Below are 27,786 nucleotides of genomic sequence, written 5' to 3' on the forward strand. Positions count from 1 at the left end.
CCACTTTTTAAATAAAAAAATAAAAATAAAAAACAACATTCCACATCCTGAGGAGAGGAGTTGCTCTGAAGCTTTATGTTTTTTTTTTTATTTTGTGCATTTTTATAAATCCCATGTTTGAGAAACATACCACATCACGAACCACAACATTTTTGCTCTGCTTCAGTGACATATTTTCAGGGTTGTGCGTTTTCTGTGTAATGTGATTTTTTTTGCTCTGCACCTATCCTCAACTACCTACCTAGAATGGCCAGGACCTATCCTCAACTACCTACCTAGTATGGCCAGGACCTATCCTCAACTACCTACCTAGAATGGCCAGGACCTATCCTCAACTATCCTCAACTACCTACCTAGAATGGCCAGGACCTATCCTCAACTATCCTCAACTACCTACCTAGTATGGCCAGGACCTATCCTCAACTATCCTTAACTACCTACCTAGTATGGCCAGGACCTATCCTCACCTACCTACCTAGTATGGCCAGGACCTATCCTCAACTATCCTTAACTACCTACCTAGTATGGCCAGGACCTATCCTCAACTATCCTTAACTACCTACCTAGTATGGCCAGGACCAATCCTCAACTACCTACCTAGAATGGCAACTACCTACAGTATTTACTGGAAGCCCCACACAGGTCTAATCAATGTCATATTAGCCTGGTTTCTATGCTGTCTTGCCAACTCCTATGGTCGTTGTCAAACATGTTGGCAACAAAACACAAAGAGATCCAGGACCAGGCTAATGCCATATACAGGATCTTAATCTGAGCCAGTTCGCTACAGCAGGAAAAAAATAATCCTGCAGCAACAGTACAGGTTAATCTCATGTTTTATACAGTATCCAGGTTAATCTCATGTTTTATACAGTATCCAGGTTAATCTCATGTTTTATACAGTATCCAGGTTAATCTCATGTTTTATACAGTATCCAGGTTAATCTCATGTTTTATACAGTATCCAGGTTAATCTCATGTTTTATACAGTATCCAGGTTAATCTCATGTTTTATACAGTATCCAGGTTAATCTCATGTTTTATACAGTATCCAGGTAAATCTCATGTTGCCAGACAACAAAACAAACCATTGAACGGCCATTTTCAGATCTGTGTACCGAGGCAGCGACATAACTACAGGAACTGGGACGTTCCTATTTTCTCATCTGCTATGGGAGGAACCTGCGACTAATCATTTCATTGGATGAAGTATATCAATGCGTATCCCATACATATGACTAAGAAAACTTGAAATGTCTGGCCATTAAAATGTATCTCTTGCAGGTCTTCCTTTTTTTATTTTACTGAAACTAACCTGTATAACATTCTTCCTTCAGAGAAAGAGCTATAATGAGCGCAGGAAGCTTTGGACAGTATCATGACCGTCAGGGAGATGACACACAGGTGACTAATGTAAACGGCAGGTAGCGACAGGTAGTCTAGCGGTTAAGAGTATTGGCCCCAGTAACTGAAAAGTCACTGCTTTGAATCTCAGAGTAGCCCAAATGTCCCCCCCAAAACAATCTGCCATTTTGCCCTTGAGCAAGGCAGTTAACCTCCAAAAACAATTGCTCCCCAGGCTCCGATGACTTGGACGTCGATTAAGGCAGCCCCCCCCCTCGTTGATTCAGAGGGGTTGAGTTAAAAGTGGAACACCCATTTCAGTTGAATGCATTCAGTTGTACAACTGACTAGGTATGCCGTTTCCCTAATCAAATTTATATGAATGGCCATTTCAGCAAGACTACTCTTATTGAAATTACATTGAAATTAAACTTTCAGGGTCCATATTCATCAAACAAGAAACAAATGGACACCGTTGATCGTCTTGCTCACCCCTTTGCTGCCATGCCTCACCCCTTAGCATATTTTCCTGATGCGCATGGTGTTAAAATAACACCCAAATATCGAAACCCTTGTCTAGACCAATGAAAGGACAGATCTTTATTCAACTGATCTCCGGTACTTTTTCATACTTTTTAGACTGTAAAAATTACAATTAAAATTGCGTGCTACGTCACATATGTGCAACACGTCCTGTCTGTCTGTCTGTCTGTCTGTCTGTCTGTGTGTCTCTCTCTCTCTCTCTCTCTCTCTCTCTCTCTCTCTCTCTCTCTCTCTCTCTCTCTCTCTCTCTCTCTCTCTCTCTCTCTCTCTCTCTCTCTCTCTCTCTCTCTCTCTCTCTCTCTCTCTCTCTCTCTCTCTCTCTCTCTCTCTCTCTCAAATGGCGAGGGGCTGAAGCTCATTGGCTAGAATTCTAGTTGCTAGGGGACTGGCACACATGGGGAAAAATTTAAGGAAAATGCAGAAGCACAGCTTCTAGAAACTAGGGATTAAAAAAAAAAAAATGTAATGGGATTTTGTGGCTAATTGAGGTAAGAAAATAATTCTGCTCATAGATTACATGTATAACCTAGACATTGACATATGCAGCCCAAAGCTGGACGTTTAAAAAAAGACTTATTAGTTGCCAAAGTTCCCGGAGCATGTCTTTAAAGTTTGGCAGAGTGTTTTCCCATTGCTTGTGAAAATCCTGTTTGACCTGAACCATATAATCAATACAGTACCCAGTCTCTCTAGCCTCCTGAATTGAACCATTTCAGTATTTCGCCACAAGGTGGGGATGCTCAGCACTGCAGGCTGTTATACAGAGTGTACGACAGACAAGGTGACATAAACCGGGTGCTCCAATTTCACAGCACAGTGGAATGCCATCAATGTCCACAAGAGGCAGATACAGACATGTCGGCAGCTGTGCTGTGTGATTCTGCAGTTTGCCTGTTCTCTCCGGGGGACTGAATGTCTGTGCTCAGTGTGAGAGACAGTGATTGGCTGTCTGGGGAGATGGGTCTGTGTATTCTGTGACGCAGAAATGCAGCATTATAACACTGCACTGGTTCCATATGAGCTCCTCAGCAACTGCCTCATGTCAAGTCGCTTTACTACTCTGGGATGAGGGAGCAGGAGAATCAGGTCGGCTATTGTGTAGATAAACACAAGGTGAGGTGATAGGCGGTTTCCCGCCACAACACAGAAAGATGAAAGGATGTCGTATGTCCTGACAAAGATTTATCTACCTTTTTTCTGGGCTCTTACTACTAACCATGTTAAAACAATGAACTTGAGTGCAATCATCTTAATAATAATTGATAATAAAACTTACCATTTTAATGTGCCAAATCACTTTCCTTTTCTGGGTCACTCAGCAGTGAGGGCTATGAGGTGTGATGAGGATGGGGACTGCTGAGTTGTTCACCACAACTCCCCCTGTGTTCCCCTCCCCTCAAAAAGACATCCTCCAGGCAGTCATTTCCCCAACACCAGATGGCCCTCTCTCTGTGTGTGTGTGTGTGTGTGTGTGTGTGTGTGTGTGTGTGTGTGTGTGTGTGTGTGTGTGTGTGTGTGTAGGAGACCTACTAACCATAGGCTATGTCAGCTGTTCATATTTTAATGGCTTCCAAATGATCTTATGTCTCTCATGTTATCATGCTGCCAAAGCGGTGAAAAATAAATACACAATGCCTCTCTGAACTTGTCTTTTACTCATTAACTGCAGGTTCTTCCAGCCAGGTGTCTGCCTTGTTTTTGACAACCCATTTGAGAAATTTTGAGAGACAGTGTAATACATGACTAGGTACTATCTCTCATTTCATGTTTCCACAGCTTAGTCTTGTTTTAATGCCTCATTGCATCATATTAAAAACTATGTTTAATCAGGCATGTTCACACACACACACACACACACACACACACACACACACACACACACACACACACACACACACACACAGATTCAGGATAGGACAGCCAATGGAATCTCTCTCTCTCTCTCTCTCTCTCTCTCTCTCTCTCTCTCTCTCTCTCATCCTCCTCCTCTCTTTCTCTCTCTGTGCTACAACTTACCCCAGCATCAGTCGGAACAGGAGGTAAACCTTACAGACTTACCCCAGCATCAGTCGGGGTCGGAGGTAAACCTTACAGACTTACCCCAGCATCAGTCGGGGTCGGAGGTAAACCTTACAGACTTACCCCAGCATCAGTCGGGGTCGGAGGTAAACCTTACAGACTTACCCCAGCATCAGTCGGGGTCGGAGGTAAACCTTACAGACTTACCCCAGCATCAGTCGGGGTCGGAGGTAAACCTTACAGACTTACCCCAGCATCAGTCGGGGTCGGAGGTAAACCTTACAGACTTACCCCAGCATCAGTCGGGGTCGGAGGTAAACCTTAAAGACGTACCCCAGCATCAGTCGGGGTCGGAGGTAAACCTTACAGACATACCCCAGCATCAGTCGGGGTCGGAGGTAAACTTATTTCCATCTAGTCCAGTGGTTTGGAGAAGGAGGAAGATTATCATCGACATCGTATCTTCCTGAAAACCAAAAAAAGGGATTTACCAAGGAATTCAGCTTTTAAAAACTGACATGCATTTTTCAAAGGATTAGAAAAGGACTGTAATCACAGCAAATGGAAGTTGAGGGACCCTCTAACACAGGGGTAGGCAACTAGATTCAGCTGGCGGACGATTTTTCTTGGAGCGGATGGTTGGGGGGCCAGAACATAATTATAATAATTTGTCCATTACAAATTGACCACAACTAAGCCCAAATAGAGATTGTATTTGAAAATAACAATATTTTCATACTTTGATTTTACTGAGGAAAAAAAATCCTGATAAAAAAAAAAAATACTTTCTTTTTTTTCACAAGACTTCGGGGGGCAAAAAGAAAAATCACTCGTGGGCCGGTTTTGGCCTGTTTGCCGACCCCTGCTCTAACAAAGCAGCAGCATCTCACCCACCATGACTACATGCACTTTTACCAGTATGAAACCAATGCAGTCTGCGTTCCCTACCCCAGAACTGCCTTCCATTACTTCATCCTCTTCCTCGTTGCCTCAACTGGGTGGCCAGAGCGGCTTCAGGAGAGTCTGCACCACAGATGAATCCACTGCCTGTCCAATCCCTGGACTAGCAGCAAGTGTGCTCGTAATGAGAGTGAAGGAAGGAAGCAAGATCCGAAACCTCTTGGGATTTGTAATGGCTCGTATGCAGAGAGAGGGACAGGAAGTGGATGGGAGTCAGATTCAGACGATACTGAGAGTGAAAGAGGGAGTGAGAGTGGACAGGATTCAGATGGGGAAGAGGCAAGGAGAGGGAGTCATGGACATCGGTCGGAGTCAGACCCGGACCGGGCTGAGCGTGAGACAGGTGATTTTCACTGGATCAGGCAAAGGGATCACCAAAACCATAACATGTGTTGAGATCCTGAAACGGAAACTGGGAGGACTACACCAGCTATCCAAGCTCCACTACAAGACCGTGAGTGAGGTGTGGGAGAGTCAGGAAACTGATGTGACACCCAGGTCCAGGATGACTGTTCATAAGACTGTTCCTGCTATCAGTATCCTGCTCTCCAAACACCCACTGGACCCATGTGAGCCTGGGTATCAGCCCCCAGAAACCCTGCACGATCCTAGCTACCAACCCCCAGGGCACCAGCCTCCTAGGTATCAGCCCCCAGAAACCCTGCACGATCCTAGCTACCAATCCCCAGGGCACCAGCCTCCTAGGTATCAGCCCCCAGAAACCCTGCATGATTCTAGCTACCAATCCCCAGGGCACCAGCCTCCTAGGTATCAGCCCCCAGAAACCCTGCATGATTCTAGCTACCAATCCCCAGGGCACCAGCCTCCTAGGTATCAGCCCCCAGAAACCCTCCGTGATCCTAGCTACCAACCCCCAGGGCACCAGCCTCTTGGTTATCGACCCCCAGTGACGCTATGTGACAGTGTGAAAATTCCGCCCCGACCGACCGAGCTCGAACTCCGCGAAACACAACTGTTGTCGATACCACTGACTCAGAAAAGCCAGAGCCCTTTTTGGTTCCAGAGTACCGGTACCTCTAGGTCTCCGGAGGGCAGTAGTGATGCACGGAGCTGTACGCCACACCTGTATGCCGCCTCGGAGAAAGAGAGGAAAACAGCAGGACGAGAGACAGTCTACACGCCTTGTTCATACATGTTGCCTGGCCCTGAAGCCAAGAGAACCTGTATGTAGAACCACCTGTTCCCCTCGCCTCCCTCAACTTGAAATAAACTCGAGTTCCATCTGCTCTGTGCTCCTGTTAGACACAACAGAGAAACAGAGGAAAGTGAGGAGACAACTGGAAGAGATTGCTTTTGAGTAAATGTTTAGGTTCTAGAATAGATTATTAAAGGTGTAGTGGGTTAGGAGCAAATAGTAAAACTCTAATTTTTCAAATTATATTTCAGTAGTTTAGGTTAAAATGTCTCATAAAATGATGTTAAAATGCTAAATAAATGTAATGTATGTTATGATCGTACTTTTCGGACCTTGCGCATGCTCATGGTTAGGTCTTCAGCTGCTTTCTAACATCCTTGAGTCGTCACCAGTTACCACAGCCACAAAGTCATAAACCTCGCCCATTTCTACACTTTCTCTTCTAAAAATCTGATTTGAAACCTAACTACACTGCTAATCTTATGCCTACCATTAAATTATTCTATTTTTTTTTTTAAATGATTTTTGTTTTTAATATTTTTTTTACGATATATCCATTTTTTAAAATTTAATTATTGGCTGTCTTAACTAGTGACAACCACGTTGTTGCGCCAAGACTTGTCTCCTTTAGCTGGCTGACCTCTCATCATGTTCAGAGCCGCCGTCAGTCTTTCAGTGTCCGGTGCCCGGAGTTTGACCTGGACACGGCTTCGGTGTACAGGTATTCTTGTGTTTTATTACTTTTATGTTCAAATGTCGTAGTTTAGGACACGGTTCACGTGGTGTTTCTTAAGGAAATCAGGGTCGGTAGGAGTTCATGGCTAGTGGAGCATGTTGCAATTGGCACCCAATCAGTGGCCGGCTTATTGCGAAATACCAGCGTTTTAGGGGAGTACATAGTTCTAGACGTGGTTAAGAATAAGATATTTACTTGTTTTCTACTGAAAACAACTGTACTAATGTTTGAAAACGCGGTTAAATATTCAACTGGATTTTTTTTTATTTCAGTGTTCTTGCAATGACCGACTGTGCCTTGAGGCTTGGGCCTGTTTCTAACTAGTTAACGTTAGTAGACTAACTAATTCCACTGCATATATTTGGGTAACGTAGTAGGTGTTAAACGCCGGAAACTAGATAACCTAGTCTTGACGAGTAGGGGGGGGTCGCACTTTTCAACCAATGAAATAAATGTGGGGGATTTAAGATGGCGTCGCCCTATATATACCTCAGTTCTTCGATGTGGTTTAACGGCGGTTGGGGATAAATATTGCATTACCGCCACCTACTAGACTGGAGTGTAACTCCCTTATACTTTGCTTGAAAAATATCAAATTTACATTTACATTTTAGTCATTTAGCAGACGCTCTTATCCAGAGCGACTTACAGTAGTGAATACATACCATACATCAAATCAACAACTACGCTACCATCTATCACTTAAACTCCACTATTTATATATATGTAATCCTACCTCAAGCCAACAGCCTGAAAAGATGGGACACTACCACAACACACCCTGTAACTCTTCTGACATCAAGTCTCGGACACCCAAATACCTCTCTTTATCTGCCGCAACAACCACCATTTTCTGTGACTTATGTTCCAACCCTGCAGTATAATTGATAACCATTGCTATAAATGCTAAAAATCCAATCTTACTGAAACATAAAGTACCAGTCAAAAGTTTGGACACACCTACTCATTCCAGGGTTTTTCTTTATCTTTAGTATTTTCTACATTGTACAATAACAGTAAAGACATCAAAACTATGCAATAACACACATGGAATCATGTAGTAACCAAAAAAAGTGTTAAACAAACCAAAATATTGTAATGAAACAGCAGGCAGGGAGCAGGTCTCGAACCCTCGACCTTCAAGCCCGAAGTCTGGCGCGCTATCGACTGTGCCGCAAAAGCATGCTCGTCCGGCAGAGTCGATTTCCGCGCTTATAAACCCAGGGTCGTTACAATATGTTATATTTTTAGGTTCTTCAAAGTAGCTACTTTTTTGCCTTGATGACAGCTTTGCACACTCTTGGCATTCTCTCAACCAGCTTCATGAGGTACATTTAAGTCATTTAGCAGACACTCTTATTCAGAGCGACTTACAAATTGGTGCATTCACCTTATGATATCCAGTGGAACAACCACTTTACAATAGTGCATCTAAATCTTTTAGGGGGGGGGGGGGGGGGGGGCAGAAGGATTACTTTATCCTAGTCACCTGGAACGAATTTCAATTAACAGGTGTGCCTTGTTAATTTGTGGAATGTGTTTCCTTCATAATGCCAATCAGTTGTGTTGTGACAAGGTAGGTGGGTATTCAGAAGATGGCTCTATTTAGTAAAAGTCCAAGTCCATATTATGGCAAGAACAGCTCAAATAATCAAAGAGAAATGCGAGTCCATCATTACTTTAAGACATGATGGTCAGTGAATATGGAACATTTCAAGAACTTTGAAAGTTACTTCAATTGCAGTCGCAAAAACCATCAAACACTATGATGAAACTGGCTCTCATGAGGACCGCCACAGGAAAGGAAGACCCAGAGTTACCTCTGCTGCAGAGGACAAGTTTATTAGAGTTACCAGCCTCAGAAATTGTAGCCCAAATAAATGCTTCAGAGTTCAAGTAACAAACACATCAACTGTTCAGAGGAGACTGCGTGAATCAGGCCTTCATGGTTGAATTGTGTGCAAAGAAACCACTACTAAAGGACACCAATAAGAAGAAGAGACTTGCTTGGACCAAGAAACACGAGCAATGGACATTAGAGTGGTGGAAATCTGTCATTTTGGTCTGAGTCCAAATGAGAGATTTTTGGTTCCAACCGACATGTCTTTGAGAAGCAGAGTAGATGAATGGATGATCTCTGCATGTGTGGTTCCCAAGTGAAGCATGGAGGAGGAGGTATGAGGGTGCTTTGCTGGTGACACTGTCTGTGATTTATTTAGAATTCAACTTAACCAGCATGGGTACCACAGCATTCTGCAGCAATACGCCATCCCATTTGTTTTTCAACAGGACAATGACCCAACACACATCCATGCTGTGTAAAGGCTATTTGACCAATAATCAGAGTGATGGAGTGCTGCATCAGATGACCTGGTCTCCACAATCACCCGACCTCAACCCAATTGAGATGAGTTGGACCGCAGAGTGAAGGAAAAGCAGCCAAGAAGTGCTCAGCGTATGTGGGAACTCCTTCAAGACTGTTGGAAACACATTTCAGGTGAAGCTGGTTGAGAGAATGCCAAGAGTGGGCAAAGCTGTTATCAAGGCAAAGGGTGGCTACTTTGAAGAATCTCTTATTATAAAATATATTTTGATTTGTTTAACACTTTTTTTGTTTTTTGTTTACTACATGATTCCATATGTGTTATTTCATAGTTTTGATGTCTTCACTATTATTCTACAATGTAAAAAATATAGAAAAACCCTTGAATGAGTAGGTGTCCAAACTTTTGACTGGTAGTGTATATCACTTGTTGGCCTATCCCTCTGTACAGGTAGTACTCAGGATCCTTCCTTGTTGACCCAACTTCCTCTACTTTCTTCACTGCCTCAGCATACGACAACTTCTGCACTACTCTAACCCTGGAAACCGCAATCTGCCTCTCTCACGCGCCAGACATTTCTGATCCCCAGCTCACTCACGCCACCCTGTCTGTCGCACCAAACGACAAGCGTCACAAACACCGGGAATCTTCCCCTTCAGTTGGTCAACTTTCACATTTTACCCAGTAATCACTGCTCTCAATGGCATCCTTTCCTTGAGAGTAAAACATTTGACCTCTCTTGTCCCCATTCATTTAACGCGGAGCACCTGGTCCCTCTGACCAGCAGAAACATAAACAATTATCACAAGACCACTTCTGGTTACCCTCACCGATTCCACAACTCTGTTTTCACCCACCCTGAAACCACAAATGGATCAGCCAAAAGGTAAGGGTCCACTTTCCCCCCCCCCCCAAAAAAACTTCACTCCTATTGTCAGATTCATCTTTATCCTGACCCTCGATTTAAGCCTCGGGCTCCGAGAACCTCACCACACCTACAATGTCTGATACTTCACTTCCATTTCTCCTCCTGTCTTCGAACCTGCGTACAGCTCACTCTGCTTACACTTTGTACCATTTGTTGTTCTTGCCCTTTCAAGGGACGCCATTTACTATCGCCGTACAATCAAACATTAATATGGTCAAATCCGGGAACTATCATTTAAAAAAACAAAACGTTTATTCTTTCAGTGAAATACGGAACTGTTCCGTATTTTATCGAACGGGTGGCATCCCTAAGTCTAAATATTGCTGTTACATTGTACAACCTTCAATGTTATGTCATAATTATGTACAATTCTGGCAAATTAGTTCGCAACGAGCCAGGTGGCCCAAACTGTTGCATATACCCTGACTCTGCGTGCAATGAATGCAAGAGAAGTGACACCATTTCCCTAGTTAATATTGCCTGCTAACATGAATTTATTTTAACTAAATATGCAGGTTTAAAAAAAAAAAAATACTTTTGTGTATTGATTTTAAGAAAGGCATTGATGTTTATGGTTACGTACATTCGTGCAATGATTGTGCTTTTGTTAAATCATCACCCATTTGGTGAAGTAGGCTGTGATAAATTAACAGGCACCACATTGATGATATGCAACGCAGGTCAAGCTAGTTAACCTAGTAATATCATCAACCATGTGTAGTTAGTGAGTGATTATGTGAAGGTTTTGTTTTTTTATAAGATAAGTTTAATGCTAGCTAGCAACCTACCTTGGCTCCTTGCTGCACTCGCGTAACAGGCAGCCTGCCACGCAGTTTCCTCATGGAATGCAATGTAATCGCCGTCCAAAAATGGCAATTTAACGATTTTTCTTTTTTTTAAATTTGAAAATGTAAATATTTATTTTTTAAATTTTTGAAAAATGTTTTAATTATTATTTTTTTATATTTTTTTTGTGAAAAATTTGAAACCGGCCCTAATTAATCGGCCTCTACTACACACTGAGCAGCGACATGCCCATAAATGTGACACCTAGAGCACCGCAGTTACTTTTGTCAGGTCAAGAGTCTGAATCAAAGCTCAGAAGAACAGACCGTGTCTCTGTTTTACCACGCTCCGCACTGGATCTGCGTCGTACCAGACGGCGAGCGTCACAAACACCAGGAATCTTAAACTTAAATTGCAACACCTATCCCAGAAATCATTCCCTTCAATGGTTCCATGTACCTAAAGGGCAAAGCAAGATACAGGTCTTTCTCCAAGTTGCATCGCATGGAGCGCCTGTTCTCTCTGATCTGAAGAAACACAAACAAACACCACAAGTCTAGTCTTCCTCTCAGGTTGTGTCGCCTTGTTTAACTTTACGTCCAAAAGCGGAAGTCGCGTCAGAGGCTCTTTTTCCATTTTCCCCAGAAACCGGAAAATCCGGTCGTTGGGGACTCGGCAGAGGTTAACGTTAGTACAAAGACAGTACAGTATTAAGACGGCCAGAAACTGCTTCTCCAATAGAAATCCCAGACAACGCTTGTATGTGATGTCATGGCAACGTTGGCTAGCTAAGCTTATGCGCATAAACACTTGTGTCTTCAGGTCTAACGATCGTCTCGCGCCGAACTGCGCATGTGCAGGCCGTAAAAATCTAAGGCACTCCTTTTGATATAAAGTTGTTTTTTGATGAAAATTGTAACGTTTGTCACTTTCACGAGGTTGGCGTAATAACATGTTCAACAACTTAAGACTTTGGCTCGAATCTAGGTTGTGCCTTTTTTCCCCGATTTTTATTTTTTTATTTTTTTGTTAGTTTTTTGTTATTTTTTTGGGGAGAAATTTTAGCATCCTAAAGAAGTATTGTTGACTTCTCAAATCCCAAACCTGGTCTGAATGCAAGCGTTGCTATATTGCGCCTCTGGGTTTAAAAACTCTGTGGTTAGCATATGGCGAATCCTAACTAGGTAGCTTGTTAGCAGATGGCTAGTCACCAATGTCTGTTTTAGCAAGCGAAATGTTCTCGCTAAAGTTAGCTAGTGTTAATGTTACATACAGACAGGAGTTGTTGTTGTTCAACTCAATGCTGATCGATTGTGTTTATGAACTGTAGCTGCTAGCAGCAGGCAGCATAACTAGATGGCAAACCAGAGGTGAAGTCATTAATCCACATTGTAGCAAACAGAAAACATTTTACAAAGAGAATTAGAGTTTCTATTGGACAAATTCAGGGTAGCTAGCTAGGTCCCTCCCCGTTTCATTCTGTTTGGTTCCTAGTGAAAGACGTTACACCCTAGCTTGGCTAGCTAGCCACTTCTTATAAACTGATGGTTTATTTTGATTCTGCAGTACACTGTATAGCTAAGCCACTCTTGCCATATCAAATACCTGTACTGACTGACAAGCTCGCTAGCTAAGCTAAGTGGTAGCAACATCAGAAAAGGGTTCGATCCTCAAACGCCTAACTGAATGTGAAACATCTGCCCTCAGTCCTTCAACTGAACTGCCCTGTTGGACTGAATAATTCATAGTGAACTGCCATCTAGCTTAGTAGTTAGGTAGATCATGCCAGTACACTGGCAAGGATCCAGCTTGGACTTGATGTAGGCAACAATCTGTGCTAGTACGCGGGAGAGGATACCCTTGACTGGGTGTCATCAGTTATTCCAGAATACATGACAGACTAGGCTACATAGCACTGTACAGCACCTTTTGGCTTTGTGATACCTGTGTGATGCAAATTGCTAAGCACTTTTCAGTGAAAGACAAAGTAGCTATAAATCTCGTAATTCTGTGAATTAAATATGTCACATTTCTGACTTTACACTTTTTTTTATAGTGGGTGTTTTTTTTCTCCCTTTATCTGTTCTGTTCATTCTTCAGCTCCCCTGGCCCAGAGGTGTTACTCACATGGTGGGAAGCAGGAGACGGACGAGGAGTTTGATGCCCGCTGGGTCAACTATTTTAACAAGGCAGATATTGATTCATGGGAGCTGAGGAAAGGTGAGTGACGAGGAAATCACCTGGTATGGTTATAAAAGGAGCATAGTGCACTGCTGCATTGGTGACTTGGTAGTCTGTTCACATACAGATTTACAGTTGACTAGAGAGCAGTAGTTGTCAATGTGTTTTGGTTACTGAACCCCAATAACATTTTGCTCTGCCCTCTTATGAGTCTTCCCCAGGGTTACTGCCCTAGATTAGCAAAATTAGAGGGATGATTTCGAGTCAAAAATATATAATTTTGGAGTCTCGCAGACCCAAGAGACCCAGCCTCATAGTTTTTGAGAGAAGCAACTGTTTTATTTTATATTTTTATTGGCGTCTACCTCTTCTACCATCCTGTGGTAATTGACCCTATATTCACCGTTGTTTGTCCAGGGATGAACACGCTGATTGGATACGACCTGGTACCTGAGCCAAAGATCCTGGACGCTGCCCTCCGAGCCTGCCGCAGGTTAGACGACCTGGCTACTGCCATTCGCATCCTGGAGGCTGTCAAGGTGAGGGGAGGGGGGGGGAAACAAATGAAAGCGTAGAAAATTCCCTTGAAGGATAAAGATACATCTAAGTCCTAGTATTGTGACCAACAGTCCACTGTGGAAGCTCTCCACAACTCTACCAGCCAACCTTCCAATATTTTACTATGTGTTTTCATTCAATCGTAACATGACCTTTTCATGTGAAGTTTGTAACAAAAGGGAGGTAAATGTAGGGCTGTGGCGGTCACGAAATTTCATCAGCTGGTGATTGTCAAGCAAATAACTGTCGGGTCTGACGGTAACTGACCGTTAATTAACGTAAACGCATTTAGCATCTCCTGGCTTCCACACACAGCCTACAAGCCACTGATGCAGACCTTTGGAACATCTACATTTTAAAAAGTCCTAATAAATCCATGTAATGTAGCCTACACCTTCACAATAAATCCATTATTTATTTTAGACAGGTCTAAAGAAGCATGATATGATGAAAATGTAGTCTATTTCAGAAGAACAGAATAGCATACTCTTGAGTTGTCCTTATGTTAGGTCCTGATCTGGCTAGGCCATATGGCTGTGGGCTACACTAGTTCATTTAACAGACAAGATTATTAGAATTCCATGGAATTATTTTATAGTATGAATAATACAATTGAACAATGCTGATTTTTTTTTAAACATTTTTTGTACTTATTTTTTTATAAATTCTGTGAGCGGTTAACAATGAAATAGGTGCTCCTATATGCTTAATATAGAGTTATTAATATAACTTTAGTTGTTCAATAAACGTTGATATGTTTTCCGTTTTTATACATTGTAAGGCTGCATGATGACAACTCTAATGATGATTAGAAAAAAGCAACTTGAAAGGCATTACCTCTGCTTAGTTCTTTTGCGCAGGCTGTACACAGTTCATCAGTCTCTCATTCACAATTTGATAAAGCACTTGATAATGCCTAGAATTTCACGACGGCATCACCTTTTTTCTGGCCGTAATGCACCCTTTAAAAAATCCATGCCTTTTGTGGACTGTTGTGCCCTTCTCCCTGAGTGCTGAGCGCTCCGAATCACCTCTCACTCACATGGCTCTCCATCACGATAGCCGGTCTTTCTCACAGGCTACAAGTGAAGACAGAAACATCGGGGACGCACCCGCGCATATCCTTATCCAATTCCGAGGTGCATATTGAAGATATTGGAAGAACTGTCCACATTTATTTTTCGTCATCCAACGAGATGAGTAGGCCTAACTAACAGCAAAAGCACTATCCTATGCCAATCTACTATTCCCCCATAGTACAAAAGTCAACTTATTCTGTGCGAGAAATTATTTTCCAAACATAGTTGTGGGATGGGACAGATCACATATAAACACATATGTGGCTGACGCAACGCATCAGAACGTTTAGCTTAAAATGTTGATAAACTATTTGGCTATTTCTTCACATTATGTTCTATTAGCGTGAAAACACCATTATCAAAAGTGACCGCAAATATGATTATGCAAGTAATGCTTTTATTATAAAGGTGCATTTTAATGGTGAAAATGATCTTCCCCAAACTTGAAATTCACGGCTGTTTATATATGCCATTTAGGCTCTACACCCCTTGTAAAGCTGATTAATGTGCTTCATTTTAAGAAGTTATTTAGCCTCTTTAGTTGTGATACAAACCTTATTAAAACGTATAGGACTATGGGCTAGGCTACATGAGGTGTGCGACTATGACTCGAAAAAGTCGATAATATATCATTCACAAGTGATAGGCTAATATTGTCACCCATCAGACTATTCTTGATTTAATCTTGTCTTTACATTTACTAAATAATATGTGAAATGTGTTTTGATTTAGAATGGACCATTATCATCACCTGTATCGAAACAGGGGAAAAAATACATGTCATCTACGCACTTAGATAGCAAATGGAGGACGCTTTTCCCCTGGTTCATTTTAATGCCAGCCAGGTAGGCTATACTCCTGTTGTAAAGAGAAGCAATGTGCTCAATATTAGGAATGTTGAGAAATAAATATAGTAGCCCTAGCCTATAGAAAGCTGATGGGATCCTCCTCTTTTTAGTAGAGGCCACAATTGTTTAGCCTATTGAAATGTTGCGCAACATGAGCTCATGGACTCTCATGAAGTGTTTGATTAGATTTTCCATTACATTTACATTGATGTCAGAGTGATTAGAGGGACAATAGAGTGCTGAGTACCAGGCAGTTAGCAAGTTTGGTAGGCTACTAATGACCATCAGCAGCATCAGAGCTCGGAGAAGCCTAATTACCATGACTAAACGGTCACATGGTATTTTTGTGGAATTTTCTCTACTGGCCTTTTTTTGGGTACATCAGATCATCACACATGTCTGTAATGACCTTTGACCCTCCGTGTGGCCTCATCACATGTAAAATATATAAAATAATCAAAATAAGATGACTTGACACATTTTTAAATAGAATGCATCCCTGGGGATGTTTTACAGCTTTGTCAAACCCGTCACTTTTCAGCGCTCTCAAAATGTCATCAACGTGAATCACGTCGATCCGTAAATAAAAAGTGTACAGACGTAGTGTATCACCCATTGAGCTATAAAAGAGGAAGGGGAAAAACAGATCTTCTCCCTGTGTGATGTGATCATCACTACCTTCTATTTTGAAATGAATTAATGCATCCTACAAATAGAATACCATCGTTCAAAGTGCTTCATCCAATATGGCGTTTGACAGCTGTGAGCAGCCAGCTGCATCCCCTAACCAGCCGTAAAGCCTACTCGGCTGCTTGTCTCCGTTTTTATTCTTTCCCGCTCATCGACGAGTTGGGATGTGGAGGCAGTGATGGGGTTTCTGTTGTTACGTTGGTTTAATTATTGGAGCGAAGTGGATCCTTATCTTTTAATTTCTCCTGTAAGAACAAGCCGGCCAATCTGACTAGGCTTCGCTGTCAAGCAGCCTTTCGGTGCCACTGCCATAGAGGAAAAACAGAGCGGAGTGGCAGCCCCATATTACCAAAACTACCTTCTCCCCTTTCTGCCACGAATTGGTGGCCATTTTTCATTTTTATAATCAACGTATAAACAATATCGCGGGCCGCTTTAAACTACTAAATTTGGATGGCACAGAAAAAGGGATAGCCTACTCAGAGATACTTCAATGGTAGGATTAATATGCCTAATCAATGTATACTAAATCAGATTCAAAAATCTATTTTTTTTGAGAGAGAGAGATTTCCTCTTACGGCCACAATGAAAATACAGCTTATTATGCATTTAAATTCCGTACTACATTTCCTCCTGCCAATCACAGGTAGGCCTTTGGTTATGAGCAAATCGGCTATTTTCTGCAGTAGCCTTTCCTATTATACTGTAAAACGTGACATTCAATTCAATGTGTTGTATTGAGTAGAGGTGTGAATCTCAAAGTCAATGGTTGGGAGAATTGCAGAGTTAATTTAAAATCATGCCATTGATGATTAATGCTTTTTTAAATTATAATAATAATAATAATAATATGAATTCATTGTTTTAAGTTATTCAAGTATAAATTACCATAGATTGCCATAGATTACCTGTAAATTACCAGTAGTTTTGCAACACCAACTATTTCTTATATCATCTTTAGCTGTCACCCCATTGGTCAAAGCAGTCTGTGTTTACTTATTGTCTCCCCAGGACAAATCTGGCCCCCATAAAGACATCTACCCATACCTAATTCAGGAGCTGCGGCCAACACTTGATGAGCTTGGTATCTCCACACCTGAAGAGCTTGGCATGGACAAATTATAAATGGGTAGGTATCGAATGGACATGCACTGACTGGCAACCTGAATTCCAGATTAACCCCCAGGTAGAGGTGTTCTCGGGTCTAAAAAGTTGGACGAGGACAACCAGACTTAGACCCGATTTGGACCAGAGTGACAAAAAAATAAATAGTTTCAGCTAAGTTGCTCTTCTGGTTAACAAATAGGTCTTCATATGTTGGCTAGGCCTTCTATAAGTCAATAAATGACCATTATTAGCATAAAATAAATATGCTGTAGGCTATGCAAAGCTGTGGTCAAGTCTACTCGGGTCTATCAGCTGTAGTTACATAGACCTGATGACAATCAAACAGGACCCGGATCTGAGAGGAAAAGGTAGAATTGTGGACCCGTGAAGACCTTTAATCCCCGCCACCCCACCCCAGCACCTACAGTCCTACACCGTAGGCAGTCTGTAGACCTGAGATTATTGGATAGGTGTAAGCAATGTGGTGGTAGCTTCATCTTCGATTGGCCTGGTGGAAATGCCCAGTGGGTTAGTGCTACTATTATAGGTGAGGGAGCGCACATTCCCCCCCCAAAAAAAGATATATATTTTTTTTAACCAATGTCATAATTTCCTCCGTTTGTTGAATAGCCTATCAGTATTGAAATGCATCCTCCAATTGCAACGTCTGCCTATGCCCACACAATGTCTCAAGAACATTTTTTTAAAATTATTACAAAATAAACCTTTTTAATACCCTCAAACACTAAGTTCGGCATAGGCTAATTTCAAAATCGCCCATAATCAATGCCAGTTTTGAATGTTTGGGGAAAATAAATTACCGGTGAAATGTCCAAACTACATCTCTATGCCAATCAGTTTCGTGAGCGAATTAGAGCAGACGGTGTTAACAAACTATTAACCTTCCTTTTTTTATATTTTGTTTCAATCAAAGCATATATCCTGCCTAGTGGCTCTGTTGAGTTTTGGCGCATAAGAAGAATGCCACCTCAGCTAACCATCCTAAAATAAAATCTCATTAGAAATTAATGTTGTTTGACAGTAACGTTATACTATGCTATTATATTCGGTTCTGTTCTGTAAAATACCAATTTAATAATTATGTGATCTTGTAAGACATTGATTTTAGCTTTGATTTAACTTTACTAAACGATCCCCATTGTGAGAAGTGATGACCTTCCATTTGTAGTAATAATAGTAAGTGATGATTAGGCGTAGGCAACAGGTCTTGATGAGATGTCATTTTAAGACTTTCGCTTGAAAAACGAGAAAAAAGTAGCAATGGTACTGTTTGTCCATTTTGAGACACCGTAGCCAGTATAGACTTCCTCAAAATAGTCAGAATTAATCTACGATTACTCAAGAAATCGGTCATTCATTTAGAAGTTTTTAGCTGACGAGATCTTAGTCACGCAATTTTACAACTAAGATGTTTGGTGAGGTATTTTTCAATAAAAAAAAAATGTGCATGAACACTCTCTCGTTGAATAACAACAGACTTTATTGAAGAACCCTTACTGTTGACCAATCAGCCTCCCGAGTGGTGCAGCGGTCTAACATGCCGACCAGACCGTATGCTTGCGTGCGCCGCCCCACACACACACACACACACACACACACCAGATGTGATCAGAACACGCAGGTTGAAATTACAAAACAAACTATGAGCCAATTAATTTGAGGGCCAGGTCGAAAAGCATAAAACATTTATGGCAATTTAGCTAGGTCCGGTACAGAATCAATGTGAGGGGGGGCAGCAGTGTCGAGGTAATTGAGATAATATGTACATGTAGGCAAAGTTATTAAACTGACTTATGCATAGATATTAACAGGGTAGCAGCAATGTGAATAGTCTGGGTAGCCATTCGATTAAACGTTTAAGGGTCTTATGGCTTGGGGATAGAAGCTGATTAGAAGCCTCTTGGACCTAGACCTGGCGGTCTGGTACCAACTACCAATTGGATATCATGAAATTGTGGGAAAAAAGGGTGAAAGTAAAAAAATATATAATACATTTAAAAAAAAATATAATAATTATGTTGACCAATCACTGACAAAGGGGCGTAGACTGTGGGTTCGAACTTGTCTCCGAACAGCCGGATAAACACTTACCAAAAATGTCACACGATGTCATCATAGTATATGCAGGAACGCTACCGACCTGTTTAGGCTAGGAAGCATGCGGACGCCTTTAGACCTATCCAATCCTTTCAGATCTAAAGAAGTGCCTAGGGGCAAGGGGTCGACCTGGGATTCAGGGTTAGTCTTTTGAGACGACAACTAAGCCTCTTATCTAACTGAAATTCTTCTGTCTGTTTCTCGCTCCCTGGTTTTCTCCGGACTGCTGTTGATGTCTCTGGGGAACCTTGTTACTTAGTCTTTGGCTCCTTGTATAATAATGTGTGTGATATTTAATTTGGGCTTTTTGTTTGTAAAATATTGATGAACCTAATAAAGAAAATATATATATTTCTTGAATGTGTCACAGGCTGCGTTTTCACTAATTGGTATTTTTAACAACCAGATCTGATGTGAATGTAATTGGTGAAAAGTCCAATTATTGGAAAGAATATCAGTATTTATCAGCCCTAAGTGTAGCTTAGTGTCATTTATAAGATTTGATACAATAACTTTGTCCATTTTTAAATGGAAAATAATTTTGTATGGTCAGAGACAGAAGAAGAAGCGATACAACACACTCGCAGTTTTTGTTTTTCTGGTTCAATGAAAGTCAATGAACTAAGTAGACCAGCCCCACCTGGTATTGCATTGGTGCTAATGCATTTGTTTGCCACCAGGGAGCAGAATAGTCATGAATTTGGTAAGTATTGTACAGATTTGTATATGCGCTCATTGCTTTGAAGCGCATTGATGGCCTCAATTATCATGGGGAGACTACGTCAACATGGCCAAAGAAGATACTTATTTATGGATATGGAGGTTTTTTTTTCACAATTACTAAAAGCATTATTTCATAAACATGGTATGTTTTTTTAGTTGGAATTCTGATTTATACATGTGGAATACGAAGAAATCGATAACCTTACGAAATACATGATGTATCAATATTGCTGATGGTGTTGGTTAGTAAGTTAAAAGCTCTGCTATGAAAAACGCCTCCGCATAGCAAGCTACAGTGACATAATGTATTATAGAACCACTATTCATAGTGTATAGCTATTTCACCTTGCTGTGGTAAGAATTGACCAACACGAATGTTGCAAAAGCCTAAAACGTTGGCAAATAAAAACGGTGAAAGAGGCACAGCTTTTCAAGTAGGCTGGGCCTTGTCTTATTACATGGGGGGGTGTAGCTATCAAGCCTATGATGCCCCCCCCTCCATGCGCAGGCAGTGGTCAGGGGAGGTAAGGCCCTGTCATTTACACTGGCCTCGCTGCCCTTCCAATCATATCATAGGTTACAACATATACAGGCGTTATATTCATTTCTACCGACAGTTTATCATCGCAAACTAAATGGGCATGTAAAATTGGATTGCGTCGGAGAGAGAACGAGTGTGGGGGGGAAAAAGCACGGTAACTTTGGAAAGGACTGGAGGGGGAAGGATGGACAACTCAAAAGCGCAAATGGTGAGTTTTGATCGAGTCATGTTGCGGCTGGCTGACTTTCATTTGGCACCGTGCCTCATGTTAGTTAGATACTGTAATAAACACTTGGGCAACAACGGACGTGGAAGTGATACGTTGTTGTTTAACACTTTTGAACTATATTTGATCAACTATGACGAGACAACACTAACCTAGTCGGCGAATTGCTTACATCGGCAGTATTTTAACCTTGTTGAGGGACACAACTTCAGAACATTTTTACACTACTGTTGTACACGTCATGCGTTTGTTTTTTACCTTCCGCCACCGGGCACAAGAGACTAAATGGTATCACATTTTAGAAATAGTTTTAGATTAATACATTGTTGTCGATAGTATCTCGTAAAATAAACCTTCCATGACGTTTCCTATCCCACCTTGTAACAGTTAACAGTAATCATATGTATATCAGTCTGTTGGCAGTGTTTTACTGTAAGGTGACCACGTTTCAGATGTCTTCTCAATACCTTTGAGCCACTTCACTTGGCAGTGCACCCCCCCCAAAAAAATACATTAATTAAGGACTACCAATGGTCATTTCAATAATAGCCTATTTTATGTACAGTATTTGGTTTAATAAATCATATTTTCCATATTGACGATATTCTAGGTGAAATGCATAGTTCTAGGTAAAGACCCCGCTTTTCAAGAAAAAATGCTTCCCCTTGAACGCTTTTAAAGTAAACTTAACATGCAGAAAAATGTAAACAAAAGCCAATTATAGGAATGTTGTTGACTCTTTCACTGACGCCATTTTCTTTCAGGTGAACAATGTTCACAGCTGAGCTAACATTGTGTTGGTTAAATTCTGCTTCAGGGCTGTCCTTTAATCAAGAGGCAACGCGTAGTGCCTGGACACAGCCCTCAGCCGAGGTACTGTATATTGGCCATATATCACAAACCCACTAGGTGCCTTTATTGCTATTATAAACGGGTTACCAACGTAAGTAGAGCAGTAGAAGTACATGTTTTGTCATACCAGTGGTGTATATGGTCAGATATACAAAGACTGTCAGCCAATCAGCGTTCAGGGCTCAAACCACCGGGTTTATAAATATCATGTAGCCTGTTACACCCATGCACTGACTACACACTGTATAAATAAGATATTCTATCTTTGGACCAAATCTGAATATATCTGTGTTTGTTGTTTTTCTCTAAGCCAGGGGTATTCAACTTTTACCCTATGAGGGCCCGGAGCCTGCTGGTTTTCTGTTCTACCTGATAATTGCACACACCTGGTGTCCCAGGGCTAAACCAGTCCCTGATTGAGAGGAGAACAATGGAAAAAATGTAGTGGAACTGGCTTCACTGTCCAGAGTTGAGATTGAAGAATCTCTAGGCTATAAATTATTTAAAAAAATAAAAATATATAAATCTCAGGGGGAATATATAAGCATGTATCTTTTTGTACAATATTTTAACTCTATACATTTCTCTGTGGTAAAAATAAGATGGTATCCTTGTACAATGTATTTACTCTGTACATTTCATTCCTCTCCCTACAGCCCAACCTATCCCAGGAGGCTGGGGGTGGTCTGGGTAGCCCTGCCGGTGTCAGACTAGAGGCTGTGATGGAGCAGCTCCAGAGACAACAGGAGGCCAAGCTGGAGATGGACCGGCAGGCGAAACGCCTCCGCCATGCCAAGAGGATGTTCGCTAAACATGTAGCCGTGGCCCGGGTCACTGGAGCCCACCTGGACTCTGCCTTCCTGGCCGAACCGATGGAAGGAACCGGGACAGGAACGACGACTCAGATGGGTCAGCAGCAGACAGAGGCTGATGGCAGTAGCAGCAACACTCAGAGCTGTGTGGATAGGAGGGACGATAACAGAGAAGAGGGACTGGGAGGTGAGGAGGAGGAGGAAGATGATGATGATGAGGAGGAGGATGAAAAAGAAAGGATGGAAGGTGAAGAAGAGATTGATGTTGGAATGGCGCATGGCCACATGACAAAGATGTCTCCCCTCCAGCAGGAGCGTTCCTTATCATCTATTCGTCCGTTTTCAACCTCTCCATCGGTGGCTGCCAAACACAGAGACGCTTCCCCTCCAATCAATCTAAAGCGAAGGTCTGGGGAGAAGGACCTGTCTGCCACAGAACAACACTCCTTCACATCACCCGATGGATTTGGAGATTGGAGGTTTGATGATGGAACATTTAAGCAAGTAAGTTGTATTTCACTCCTCGACCCCTTAATTATTTATTTATTTAGGCAAGTCAGTTGAGAACAAATTCTTATTTTACAATGACGGCCTAGGAACAGTGGGTTAACTGCCTTGTTCAGGGGCAACATGACAGATTTTTACATTGTCCGCTCGGGGGATTCGATCTAGCAACCTTTCGGTAACTGGCCCTACCCTCTAACCACTAGGTTACCTGCCTCCCCCCTCTAACCACTAGGTTACCTGCCTTCCCCCCTCTAACCACTAGTTTACCTGTCTCCCCCCTCTAACCACTAGGTTACCTGTCTCCCCCCTCTAACCACTAGGTTACCTACCGTCCCTACCCTCTAACCACTAGGTTACCTGCCGTCCCTACCCTCTAACCACTAGGTTACCTGCCTCCCCCCTCTAACCACTAGTTTACCTGTCTCCCCCCTCTAACCACTAGGTTACCTGTCGCCCCCCCTCTAACCACTAGGTTACCTGTCTCCCCCCTCTAACCACTAGGTTACCTACCGTCCCTACCCTCTAACCACTAGGTTACCTGCCGTCCCTACCCTCTAACCACTAGGCTACCTGCCGTCCCTACCCTCTAACCACTAGTTTACCTGCCTTCCCCCCTCTAACCACTAGTTTACCTGCCTTCCCCCCTCTAACCACTAGTTTACCTGCCTTCCCCCCTCTAACCACTAGTTTACCTGCCGTCCCCCCTCTAACCACTAGTTTACCTGCCTTCCCCCCTCTAACCACTAGTTTACCTGCCTTCCCCCCTCTAACCACTAGTTTACCTGCCGTCCCCCCTCTAACCACTAGTTTACCTGTCTCCCCCCTCTAACCACTAGGTTACCTGCCTTCCCCCCTCTAACCACTAGTTTACCTGCCGTCCCCCCTCTAACCACTAGTTTACCTGTCTCCCCCCTCTAACCACTAGGTTACCTGCCGTCCCCCCTCTAACCACTAGGTTACCTGCCGTCCCTACCCTCTAACCACTAGTTTACCTGCCTCCCCCCTCTAACCACTAGTTTACCTGCCCCCCTACCCTCTAACCACTAGGTTACCTGCCTCCCCCCTCTAACCACTAGGTTACCTGCCGCCCCATCTATAAGATGTTATTAGAGATGTTGTTTTATTGCAGAAAGCCTGGAGTATGTTATTTCACTTTAAGGGAAAGGGGAACCTTGTATGAGGAAACTTGTGGTGTATTTTACTTAGAATGTGCAGCCGGTAGAATGTGCAGCCGGTAGAATGTGCAGCCGGTAGAATGTGCAGCAGGTAGAATGTGCAGCCGGTAGAATGTGCAGCCGGTAGAATGTGCAGCAGGTAGAATGTGCAGCAGGTAGAATGTGCAACAGGTAGAATGTGCAGCAGGTAGAATGTGCAGCAGGTAGAAAGTGCTTCAGGTGTCCCATGTGCAGCAGGTAGAATGTGCTTCAGGTGTCCCATGTGCAGCAGGTAGAATGTGCTTCAGGTGTCCCATGTGCAGCAGGTAGAATGTGCAGCAGGTAGAATGTGCAGCAGGTAGAATGTGCAGCAGACAGTCCATCCTGTCCAGCAGACAGTCCAGTCCAGCCCTGCAGCAGACAGTCCAGCCCTGCAGCAGACAGTCCAGTCCAGCCCTGCAGCAGACAGTCCAGTCCAGCCCTGCAGCAGATAGTCCAGTCCAGCCCTGCAGCAGACAGTCCAGTCCTGCAGCAGACAGTCCAGTCCAGTCCTGCAGCAGACAGTCCAGTCCAGCCCTGCAGCAGACAGTCCAGTCCAGCCCTGCAGCAGACAGTCCAGTCCAGCCCTGCAGCAGACAGTCCAGTCCAGCCCTGCAGCAGACCTAACATTGAATCCACATATTTTTTAATTTGAACTAGTATCAAAGCAGTTTCTTCCTATGTTAGTGAAAAACAGAGGCTATTTTGTACTGTTGGCCTACTGCCAAATGCTATACAGTCACTTTCAATGAATAGTTTCTTATGACTCCCTACTGTTTGATTACATCCCATAATACTTCACAGTGAGGGGACGAAAAGCTGGGAACTTTTTCTTCCTTTTGTTCCGTTGCATTGTGTTTCATTTCATCCCTCCTTTCTCACTGTTTACCTACTCATGCTGAAAGTTAAGGACCGGACACGCTGGCACACTGCCACCTCTTCTCTGGCAGCCCGTGGTTCGCTCCCGCTGATAGAATAATATACATTATAAACTGATTGGTTTGAGCCCTGAATGCTTATTGGCTGACAGCCGTGTTATATCAGACCGTATACCACAGGTATGACAAAACATGTATTTTTTTTACTGCTGTGATTACGTTGGTAACCAGTTTATAATAGCAATAAGGCACCTCTGGGGTTTGTGGTATATGGCCAATATACCACGGCTAAGGGCTGTATCCAGGCACTCCACGTTGCATCGTGCTTAAGAACAGCCCTAAGCTGTGGTATATTGGCCATATATCACACCCCGTCAGGCCTTATTGCTTAAATATCCACTTAGCAAAACAACGCTTTTATCCAAAATAACTTCTAGTAGACTAGATTGCATAGAGACACATTTTATTTTATTTTTTCTCTTGACATACTGTTAACATAAATCGTATATAGCTGCAACACACGCAGGATTTAGCTCTGAGATTGATACATTTTTAGCAGGGGTACGGGATACTTGTTGGACATGACTGTGGCGTTGCTTGAAGCACTACACCAATGCTCTTATCAAATGAGCCGCACCGACAGAACAGCACTGCCTCCAGGTCCATCAGCCTGCTGCTGCTGCTTCCAGCTCCTTCACGTGGCAGTCAGGCAGAGAGCTCAGAGATGTGTTGTCATGGCGGCTAGCCCACAGGAGGGGAGTTTATTCAGACGGATGCTCCCACCGGTTTTCCCACTTTCTCCCCGTGTGACTTCTTGGATGCGTCCTGTTCCTTTTTAAAGAGCGCCACTTATGATGATGGCGCCGGAGAGGATGGCAGCCGCTTTATTGGCTCTTAAGAAAAATTTGATTTGACAAAAAAAAAACCTGCCTGGAAAAACCCTGCCTGGAAAACGCCTTCCGTTCACCTTTTTATGGAAAACAAAAACACCCTCTTTTGCCGAATGATTTGGAAATGTTGGAATGTCCGTTTTCTAAAAGAAAGTGGAATAGCAAGTTTGATCACATTTCTGTATAGGTCTGGGCAGAACCTGTTCATCCTTTGCAGTGACTTTCAAACTACACTGAACAAAAATATAAATGTAACATGCAATAATTTCAAAGGTTTTACTGAGTTACAGTTCATATAAGGAAATCAGTCAATTGAAATATATTCATTAGGCCCTAATCTATGGATTTCACATGACTGGGAATAAAGATATGCATCTGTTGGTCACATATCTTTTTTTTTTTTGTAGAGGCTTGGATCAGAAACCCAGTCAGTATCTGGTGTGATCACCATTTTCCTCATGCAGCGCGACACATCTCCTTCGCATAGAGTTGATCAGGCTGTAGATTGTGGAATGTTGTCCCACTCATCTTCAATGGTTGTGCGAAGTTGCTGGATATTGGCAGGAACTGGAACACGCTGTTGTACATGTTGATCCAGAGCATCCCAAACATGCTCAATTAGTGACATGTCTGGTGAGTATGCAGGCCATGGAAGAGCTGCAGAAATTTTCAGCTTCCGGGAATTGTGTCCAGATCCTTGCGACATGGGGCCGTGCATTATCATGCTGAAACATGAGGTGATGTCGCCGGGTGAATGGCACGACTGTGGATCTCATCACGTCATCTCTGTGCATTCAAATTGCCATCGATAAAATACTATTATTCGTCGTCCGTAGTTTATGCCTGCTTAAACCATAACCCCACTGCTACCATGGGGCACTCTGTTCACAATGTTGGAGTCAGCAAACCGTTCGCCCACATGACTCCATACATGCTGTCTGCCATCTGCCGGGTACAGTAGAAACCGGGATTCATCCATGAAGAGCACACTTCTCCAGCGTGCCAGTGGCCATTGAAGGTGAGCATTTGCTCACTGAAGTCGGTTACGACGCCGAACTGCAGTCAATTCAAGACCCCTAGTGAGGATGACGAGCACACAGATGAGCTTCCCTGAGACGGTTTCTGACAGTTTGTGCAGAACTTCTTTGGTTGTCCAAACCCATAGTTTCATCAGCTGTCCATGTGGCTGGTCTCAGACGATCCCGCAGGTGAAGAAACCAGATGTGGAGGTCCTGTGCTGGTGTGGTTACACGTGGTCTGCGGTTGTGAGGCTGGTTTATGGTAGAGAAATTAACATTTTAATTATCTGGCAACAGCTCTGGTGAACATTCCTGCAGTCAGCGTGCCAATTGCACGTTCCCTCAAACTTGAGACATCTGTGGCATTGTGTTGTGTGACAAAACTGCATATTTTAGAGTGACCTTTTATTGTCCCCAGCACAAAGTGCATCTCTATGTTGATCATGCTGTTTAATCAGTTTGTTATGCCCAACCTGTCAGGTAGGTGGATTATTTTGGTAAAAGAGAAATGCTCACTAACAGGGATGTAAAAAAATAAATAAAAAATGTGCACAAAAAAACCACATTTCGAGACTTAAGCTTTTTTTTGTGTGTATAGGAACATTTCTGTGATCTTTTTTATTTCAGCTCGTGGAACGTGGGACCAACATGGTAGCGAAAGTAGACGCTTCAGCCCTTCTGAAGACGTGTTGTTGTTTTGTGTTCATCAGTATAGGATGTTTATATCTCCTGTAGGGTCTATGATGTCATGCTCCTACCATGCAGAAA

The 27,786-nt window shown here is 42.7% G+C and overlaps 2 protein-coding genes across 3 annotated transcripts in view; both read left to right on the plus strand.

Moving 5' to 3' along the window:
- Nucleotides 1–6,586: 6,586 nt before the first annotated feature.
- On the plus strand, nucleotides 6,587–19,741 carry LOC115197693 (cytochrome c oxidase subunit 5A, mitochondrial). Its single transcript, XM_029759456.1, has 5 exons — nucleotides 6,587–6,743; nucleotides 12,897–13,016; nucleotides 13,395–13,516; nucleotides 17,164–17,281; nucleotides 19,637–19,741. Exons 1-4 carry the CDS (start codon nucleotides 6,671–6,673, stop codon nucleotides 17,275–17,277), a joined length of 429 nt encoding a protein of 142 aa, XP_029615316.1. The 5' UTR covers nucleotides 6,587–6,670; the 3' UTR covers nucleotides 17,278–17,281; nucleotides 19,637–19,741.
- An 855-nt stretch (nucleotides 19,742–20,596) lies between these two features.
- LOC115197694 (AT-rich interactive domain-containing protein 3A) overlaps nucleotides 20,597–27,786 on the plus strand; it is a 42,624-nt gene continuing 35,434 nt past the window's right edge. For both annotated transcript variants that reach the window (XM_029759457.1, XM_029759458.1), the window contains exons 1-2: nucleotides 20,597–20,849; nucleotides 22,376–23,035. In XM_029759457.1, the coding sequence (XP_029615317.1) occupies nucleotides 20,826–20,849; nucleotides 22,376–23,035 (684 nt within the window). In that variant the 5' untranslated portion in view covers nucleotides 20,597–20,825. The remainder of the gene's footprint in view (nucleotides 20,850–22,375; nucleotides 23,036–27,786) is intronic.

This window comes from Salmo trutta, chromosome 7 (assembly GCF_901001165.1).
Source record: "Salmo trutta chromosome 7, fSalTru1.1, whole genome shotgun sequence".
Classification (NCBI taxonomy): Eukaryota; Metazoa; Chordata; class Actinopteri; order Salmoniformes; family Salmonidae; genus Salmo; species Salmo trutta.